The sequence below is a fragment of the Hemibagrus wyckioides genome, linkage group LG16 (genome assembly GCF_019097595.1).
Source record: "Hemibagrus wyckioides isolate EC202008001 linkage group LG16, SWU_Hwy_1.0, whole genome shotgun sequence".
In the NCBI taxonomy this organism is placed as follows: Eukaryota; Metazoa; Chordata; class Actinopteri; order Siluriformes; family Bagridae; genus Hemibagrus; species Hemibagrus wyckioides.
This window is the reverse complement of record NC_080725.1, coordinates 5,337,016-5,346,578: the sequence shown is the minus strand read 5'-3', so window position 1 is coordinate 5,346,578 and position 9,563 is coordinate 5,337,016. Positions and strand designations below refer to the sequence as shown.

The following is a 9,563-nucleotide window of genomic DNA, read 5'->3' as shown; positions in this document are numbered from 1 at the left end:
CTGGGGGAGATCTGAGCCAGGCCTGAGGCAGAAATTTAGACAAGATCAGAAAACGTGCATACAGAGTATGTGCAGACCGTGCATGCTAGCCAGGAAATTAGTCATTTATGCTGAATGTCATTTATGTTGTTTACTGTGTTTATGTGGTTTGCATATTTGCAATGAATGCAGAGGGGAAAAGTCCCTGATTGTTAAAAATAAAAAGCTTCATAAATACAGTAAAGGAGGACAAGATTGTTACATCTGGATTTAATTCTCATGCAGTGTCTTTAATATTTGCCTATGTCAGAAAATGTAATAGCTGTAATTGCTATTACATTTTCTGACTGTAAAGCTGTAAGAAAATGTAATAAATGTAATGTAATAGAAAATGTAATAGAAAGAAACAGATATTTCTTAAGAATTCAGAAATGCAGTTTCCCAAAAAGGTCTTATAGCTTATGAGTGTTGCTCATTTACTGATATTGACTTTTTTTTTTTAAAAAAAGAGGAAGATTTTCTACCATGGTTTTATTTTGGTATTCACCTTAATATTTCGCAAGCAAATTATTCAACATCTACACGGAATTATTTAGTAAGACATTTCCTTTTTATGTATTTAGTCATTTTTCAGCCATTATTTAGTCAGTGATCCTTGGAAATTTGTTTAATAACTTTTTATTCTTTAAACATCTGTTTCAGTCATAGGAACAGGGCTCATAATGAGCAATTATACCACAGATGGGACAAAAAATATATACAACAGTTACTATTTTAGGTTTTGCCCCAAAACCACAATAATCACATTTGTCACAAAAAACCATCACAGTGCCATTGTTTTTTCCCCCATTCACTAATGATTGTAAAATAACACACACACACACACACACACGAAATGCAAAGAAAAAGAAGGAGGAAATTAGATGAGAGAGAAAAAGGACAATAAGAAGGTAGGATAACAGTGATAATAACATTGACAAAAATTACAATCATAATACTGCCGATGAAAATAATAACAATGATGAACATGGTTTGGGTTCTTCCTAACCTAGCTGTAGTTGCATGAGCCATTTTTCCAAACGGTTAGTGAAATGTTAAATCAGATTACCTCAGATTTGGATAGTAAATTAAGTCAGACATTTTGAAAATTTGACTATTTAGTGAGTGTCATAGAGAGGGAGATGTGCTGTCATTGCTGTTGTTCCTGCATGGAACAGGCCGATGGCTCCCCAGTGCTGAGTAAATCTGTGGGACAGGCTGATGGTTCCCCAATGTTGAGTAAGTCTGTGGAACAGGCTGATGATGTCCCAGTGTTGAGTACAGTTGTGAATCAGGATGATGGTTTCTCAGTGTCTCTGGTGTTGTATGAGACACAGACTCAGGCAATGGGGCTGCTTCTACTGGAGTCCTTAAATAATTTCTTTTTCCTATAAGGACAAGTTCCAGTACAGTGAGTAATAATAGTATTCTGAGAATATTCCTAAGCTAAAGATAAAATGTACAAGCCTTTTTTTTTTTTTTATGTTCGAGTATATCACTGGAGGTGTGGGCTGAGATAAAGATTTGGAAATTATCTTGTGGAGCAGAGCAAGAATATCACAACACATCAGTATAGATATTTAATCAAATTGCAGTCTCCAAGTTTATGATTGGTGCAACACTCTGAGCCACCCGTTGAAACAGATGTGTCAACTTTTGAGGGTGACTTGCCTGTGATGCTGGCTGACTGATGTATACAGCAAGTATGCCAACTATGTACCAAGTGCCAAGATTAGAAAGCATTGCACAGTTCAAGCCTGGCAGATAAGATAAAGGCAACCTTGAAGGAGGTTTTACTTTTACTGGAAGATAATAGTCACAAAGCCATTTAAAAGAAATTTGAATGGAGTTCCAGATAACTAATGAACCAAAGATTACAATGGCAAGGTAAAATTCCAACATGAGACAACATGCCTTTAAATGTACAAGCCTCTAAATCTGTATTTGGATTTTTTTGTAAACCTGCTTTGTAACAATGTTCATTGTGGGAGGTACAAAATAAATAAAATTTAATTTCAATTAGAAGCCTTCTTGTTCTGGGATGTTAATGAAAAAAGAAGTATGCAAATGAAGTAAAGAAGCTGCAAACTTACTGAAACATTGATAACATCCTGCAAGAATCAGTCCAATAACAGCCACCACACCACAAATGATTCCTATGACTGATAAGACGTCTGAAAAAAAAATAAAATAAAAATAAAATAACATCAAAGTATTGTATAATCAATCCTTACCTTGAAAAATTCTATACCTGTTGCAATATTCTCAGTGCACTCAGTTGAGGATATGTTGACAGTGATGGGTTGGTTCAGGGATGAGTGATTCACCCAGCAGTAGAATACTGCTTTGTCTGAAGACGGGTGAAGGTACGATGTGAAGCTGTAAGACCCATCTGTGTTATTTTTGTAGTTCCAACTGACATGAGAAGAATTCAGGTTTCCCTTATATATCTGTCTAAGAGAAGTGTTCATGTAACTGATGTATTCTCCATCTCTGAACCAGGCCTGTTCCAGATCATCAGGGTAAAAACCCTCAGAAGTGCAAAGCATTGTGGGAACTCCATCAGACCCATTCACACATGACACAGATACAGATGGAGGTGCTGCAGAGAAACAGAGGATAGAAAGACTTCTATTTTTTGCACACATCCACAACCTATATAGATAAAAGATAAAAATCTAGCATTGTACCTATCGAATGATCAGGCTTGAGAAAAACATCTACATTGTTACATCTACAAAAGAGGTTTACATAGTTGGTAGTCAGTACATTCTAGACTTAGTTGCTGTTGAATCTAACGGAATATAAATCATTATTCACTTATTCACTTTTAACATATTACTCAGTAATTAATCCAAAATATTTGGTACTACAGTGAAACAAATTAAAATGTAATTAAATAAGTGAAGAAACTAAGATTGGTCCTATGGACATTGGTAGTTTAAAACTATAACTGTACTTCTTCTGTACTACCAGATGCCCATTGCACCTTTTGGGATCTTCTATTTGACATGACTGAGTAAATAAATAATTATGTTTTAAATTAATAATGCCTCTTTCAAATCTGGTAACGATTTAGATTTTACAACAATATCCATCTTGAAATTTTAAATCATATTTATTTCAGTTTTGGGTTTGTAGGAAGAAAAACATTTAGTTGGACAGACTATCAGAAAGGTATAAAGCTGGGGTACATTGATGCTGATAGTAAAAGTGGGGTCCTGTAAGCAAGGTTTCAAGGTTTGTCAAAGACAACAATGTTGAATTGCATTTCCAAGGTATTTGACTATGGTATGTTGTACACACAAACAAAAAGAGATTTTTATTCATAGCATTTGGCACATGCTCTTATCCATGGGGGCTTACAGAAGTCTCAACGTATATTGAGTATACATTCTTATACTGGTTCACTAAGTCTCTAACTATGAATGCCATCAGTCGAAAAGCTCTTCTGTTGGGGATGTAATATAGTAAGAGAAGCATACAGATCATACAATTATTTAAAGTGCTAATTTAAGTACTTCAAGAAGAGGTAGGTCTTCAGATATCGTTTAAAAAGAGTCAGAAGAAAGCCAGAAAAAGACTTGATGCATTCCTTGAGAGATGGTGGGACCAGTAAATTGAAGGGTGCATTGCAGGGTGTGATAAATGCTTTAAGGTAAGTTGGTGTTGGTCAATTTTTGGCTTTGAAGGCAAGCAGCAGTGTTTTAAATCTGATACAGTGGCCTGTTTGGATAGAAAATTGCAATCAGCAAGTTGTCCAGAAAGATCACAAGATCCTTACATGGGTATTAATCACTTGGGATGAACTGCAATTCAGTTTTGCTGGGACTATGCAGGAGTTGATGAGCTGCCATCTATGATCAAAGTTTTGCCAGACATGCTAAAATCATTTACATTTATTGCATTTGGGAGATACCCTTATCCAGAGCAACTTACATTTATCCCATTTATACAACTGAGCTGAGGGTTAAGGGCCTTGCTCAAGGCAGCCAAAGCTTAGTGGCAGCTTGGTCTTCCTGGGATTTGAAATCACAGCCTTCCAATCATTAGTCCAACATGAGACTGTGAGGAACATGAGTGCCTGAGGGAGGTAAGGAAAGGATGAGTTTAATGTCCTCGGCATCACAGTGCTAAAACCCTTATGGCTTACAAAGACTATAGAGGAAAAACATAAGAGGTCCAAGTACTGAGCCATATAGGACACCATTGTATAGTCTGTGTGAACTCCTCCATGTCATCCATTAACATTACTTTACAGTTAGAAATCCTTGCCATGCTGTGTGACAAATTCCAAAAGGAGATCTTGTTGTCGACTTTGTCAAACACTGCTGAAAGGTTGAGAAGGATGAGGACTGATGACATCTTGGCTGATCTAGCAGCATGTAGCTTCTCAGTAACAAAAAATGGGCAGTCTCTGTGGGATTTGCAGCACTGACGCAAAAATGGTTAGGATTTTGGAGAGACAAAGATGGATTATTGTATGCAGTGTGTCTAAGGTCTAAGGAGTGGGTTACTTCAGGATAGGACCCTTGCTGCACTAGGTACATGTCCAAATGTTATGTTGCCATTGATGAAGGGGGAAAGGAGGTCTGGAGCATTGTGGAAGGGATCCACTGAGCAGGTGGTAGGATTGTGATGATTTGAAAGATCTGTCATGTTGGAAAAGAAATGTGCCAGTGAAAGAGAAGCAGGATCCTGAGTGTGTAGTGTAGGAATATTTTGATATTCCCATCATAAAAGATAGCTAGTCATCAGTCGGGGAGGACAGCGTGGAGAAGCCAGCAGGCTAAGTAAAGAAAATATGTTGTGGAGCTTGTGCAGGAATTTCCAGCTTTTCATTGTAGAAGGCAGTCTTTGCAGAAGTCATTTCAGATGAGAAGAGCTTCCGACAGGGGAGTGTTTAATACCCAAGAAACAGGGCAGGAAATCTTCCAGGTTTTATAAATTACAGGGCAGAAGAGGTCCATGGATGAGGAAAGTGAACAGAAGGCAGGAGTACTGGGGCTTGTCATCTCCAAGGACACTAAGAGGAGTGCTATCAGTAGGCAAAAGACTGGAGTCTGCCTATTGACTGAGACAAGAGCAGAACTGTACCAACCCTGCCAGTTTCCCATGTACTGTGAGCGAAAGCAAAGAGGATACAGCAGCCAGTTGTAGATGAAATCTCTAAATATATCAAGTCTTTTTCTTAATGACAGAATGAAAGAGAGTAATGGAAGTGAAACATGAGATGAAATTAGCTGTCATTAGAGCAGAACGCCAATTACAGTGCCCACCTATTACTGCTGTTTGAGACCTCTGTTTGTGAATGAGAGCTTCTAGGTCTCTATATGTCTGCACATGTCTACAGCCATTTGTCTGCAAAATTACGCAAGGCTAAGAGTTAACTGGTAAACACAAAGTAGAAGTTAATATTATTTAAAATGTATTTTAATTTGACCCTCACAAATATATCTTGCTCTGTGCATGGTGCATGGTGTGCATGGGCCATAAGGAGCGACTGCTTTAATAATAATAGCAAATTAATTTTGTTTTATACAGAACAATTGTAGAAATTGTGGGTTTTATTTTGGAGCTCTGTAAGGCAGTGTTTATGTTGCTTTACTGGACCAAACACTGGAAGACAAATAAGAATGGCGTACAATAGTACAATTCCTATTCACACGCAAGTCCAGTTTATGGCAAACATAGAGAGTACATAGCGAGTACAGACAGTGTATCTACCATGTAGAGAATAACGTCTGTTTTATGATACACTGTAATGGTTGGGATAGGTATATTAAAGATACAACAAATCAGAAAAAACAACAAGTAATACTAACAATAAATAATAATAAAAATAATAATAATAAAATAAAATAAAATAATAATAAAAATAATAATAATCATAATCATAATAATAATCATAATAATAATCATAAATAATAATCATCATAAATAATAATAATAATAATAATAATAATACTCATAATAATAATAATAATAATAATAATAAATAATCTCCTAGTTATGTTCTGTCAGAGAATGAAACTAATTACACAACATTACAGTGAGTTCAAAAGAATATTAAACATCTTATATTAAACATTATTGCAATTTAATAAGGCAGTATATGAGGTAGTGCATGATGCAAAGAACTCTGTCAGTCCCATTTTATTTATTTATTTATTTATTTATTTATTTATTTATTTTTAAGATTTTGATTTATTTTGACCAAAGCACTATATAATTGCATAGGATATGCATACCTATTTATTTATTTTTGATAGCACCTTTTTAAACTACTAAGTACTTATGAGAAATATTGTATCTGCATTAATTTTCAAGTAACATATTAATAGGCCACAACTAACGCTATTTAATAAACACAGACAGTAAAAGTATATTTAATATTCTGTATAGTATCATGTATATAATATAGATTAAATATATATTTTACGACAATCAGTAATTTTTTAACCATTAAAAAAACACATACCATAACCACAAAAAGATAATTTAGTGTAATAACCATGTACAATAAATTACTATTATATTTATTAGAATTATTTATTAGATTTATTTCTTTCTAATTTTTAAGGCATTTTTAAAGACTTACTAGTAGTCTCTAAATTATTCTGCATACCAATGAGATAACATATTAATACAATATGTGAAGTACACTAACTAGTTGTTATTTTACTTTAGGGAACATACTATAAAATATACTAATATAAAAGGAATTACTTATTTATTGATTACTCTGAATTCTGAAAAATATTTCAATGCAATGGAGAAAGATACTCATGTCAGTATTCATGGATTAGACACCGTACAATTTGTATCTCCAAAAGTGGATCTGAATTTTAAAACAATCAGATATCATGCACCTTAGTTATTTTATTATTTACATTTACTGGGTCATTATCAGATCTATGGATGGATGTGGAAATATTTACCTTTGTCTTTTCCCCACATAATTTACTATGTACTTATATTTTCAGCGGCAACAACATACCATACTATGAAACAAATGATCTATGAATCATCCAGATATAAAAATGGCACATTTACAAGTCTGTTATCCACACAAATACAATATTCCCTCATTAATTAGAAATTAATCAAAGCTTTAACAGATTTCCCAGTTTAAGGATTATTTTGTCCACACTTACCTGTTACATGAATGAATATCCACTCCTGTCCCAAGCGCCTTGTAGGAGGTGGGAAGTAGTGTTCCACAGTACACGTATAAACACCTGAATTACTTATCTGAATATTTAAGAGCTGGAATGATATTTCCTCTGTTTCTGGAATCCACACAAATCTGATGTCTTCATTACAGAATTGTTTAGTCCAGGTTGTATTTAAATAGCTGTAGTCACACAGTCTTTGGTTTGTTCTCAAATATACTGTAAAAGATTGACTTTGGATTTTGCTGTAATGGCAGTTGATGGTAGTTGACTGTCCCTGATAAATCTGATGGTGACTGATGTTGAATGTGAAATTCTGTGTATTTATGGCTGGAAAAAAAACAGTTCAGAAAAAGGGGTGTACTAATTTTCCTCCTCAAGCCAAAACACAACAGCTGTGTACATTGTACTTTATTTATGATGCTATTATACTATAATATTTATATGACAGTAATCATTTCTACTGAATAATATTTATAGGATTATTTATAATAGAACACAAAATTATGTTACCTGAAGGAAAACACAAAAGCATCCACATGGAACAGATAAAACATCTCCTTACTGATGCCTAGAAATAACATAGAAATGACTTTTAGAATCAGAATCATAAGATAATAAAATAAGCACAGTTTGATGATTTAGGTGATACTTAATTCTAACTGATACATAAAACATGAAATAAATTGTACACTAATACAGTAACATCTTTCTCACCATTGTAGAAGATGCAGCATTTATGGACCCATTCCTCTAGTGATCATTCAGCCTCATGCAGCTTGAAATAAAGCAGGACTATGAGCTCTGAGGCAGTTTTGTGGCTACAGTTTCCTTTTTCTGAAAAGCAAGTCAGCAACATTTTCTTTACGACTAGGAGGAACTGCTGAACCTTCAGTGTAACTTTTCTTTTGGTGAAGTGTTTATTTTTATATTTACTTCAGCACCCAAGAGATTGTAGTCATGTTTCAATCTATATGATATTCCTATCCTGGATCATAATATGATACGACATGTGAGAATAAATCACAGCTCTTGGCAAGCTAATTCTCTATCACAAAATCAGCTTATGATTCTTTATAAGTTTATGTCTATACAAAATGGCATTGATCTCAGATATCACATGGATTGGCCTAAAGTGGTTACATAAAACATATTAATATAGATTAACACATATATATTACATATAATATACATATTATTTCTCAGATCATGTTTCTTTTTTATTGCCCTTGTGTTTACTTAACAAGATCTACATTTTAATAGTTTATGATCAGCTATGATTCTGTCAAGTTAATTTTTTTTAAATGATATCACCTCCTAAGAGTTATGAAAATAAGAAGGGCAGAAAAATGTGTTAAGTGACAACCTTTAACTTTTTGTGCGGAGGTGGACTTGCGAGGTAATGTTATAAAGAACACAGGAAGTGGGCAACAGTAAAGCTGTGCCATATTGACTATCCCTACTTAATTCTATCATGAGAAGAGAAAGGTTGTTCATGCATATATGCATGGAAATATAATCATGAAGTAGGCAGAAGTCATAAGAGTTTTGTCTTATGGTGTTTATTGAACAAACATGAAAAGTCCTAAAGTTGCCATCAATTCATTTTCAGGCATAGGCAGGTGAAAATGTAAATGATTTAATCTGCAATTGAAAAACAACCTCACACTTTTGAATAGGTCTTATTTAGGTATCTACTGCAGTTATTGTTATGCCTCATATGACCTGACATAAAGGCTGTGGGCTCTGAGGTAGATCACAGTGGTCAGAGTTTCCTTCATGTGAAATATGATATGACATTTAGCTGAAGACACACAAACACTACAAACACACACAGACAAAAGTTATAGTAAAGTGCACAAAGTTTCTATAAAAACAAAAAGCCCACCACAGCATAACAAGTTAAGCATCCACTGTTCTGTTGGTGTGCATGCAGCTCATCACCAAATACCAATCGCATTCTCCATATTGCTGATGTCAGGTAAGAAGTGTTTACTTTGTACACTGCGTGTCTGTTTGTGTATATGCATATCTTGAATGTTCAATATTTATAAATCTCTATTTAAATGTAAGCAAATGTGTGATTAACTGCTTTTTACAAAAGGACAAATGTGTTCAGATGAGACAGATGAGATGGATTTGGTCTGAAATGGATCATGAAGTTTTATACAAACTTGTCAGCTTGTCAGTGTGTCAGCTTGACTGCATGCTATCCCAAAAGTAAAATAGGGATAAAATAGTAACTTAACTTTAAACTTTAGAATTTCTTTCTTTTTCTATACTTCTGTAAAGTTGCTTTGAGACAAGGTCCATAGTTAAAAGCGCTATACAAGTAAACTGAATTGAATGGAAAACTAAAATGGGCCATCC

At 34.4% G+C, this 9,563-nt stretch overlaps 1 protein-coding gene across 1 annotated transcript; it reads right to left on the bottom strand.

The window, feature by feature from the left end:
- On the bottom strand, positions 1 to 7,977 carry LOC131366634 (uncharacterized). The gene is made up of 6 exons (XM_058411254.1): positions 7,911 to 7,977; positions 7,707 to 7,764; positions 7,176 to 7,523; positions 2,270 to 2,620; positions 2,112 to 2,192; positions 1 to 1,406 (listed from the first exon to the last, which is right to left on the bottom strand). Exons 1-6 carry the CDS (start codon positions 7,911 to 7,913, stop codon positions 1,147 to 1,149), a joined length of 1,101 nt encoding a protein of 366 aa, XP_058267237.1. The 5' UTR covers positions 7,914 to 7,977; the 3' UTR covers positions 1 to 1,146.
- Between the last annotated feature and the right edge of the window lie 1,586 nt (positions 7,978 to 9,563).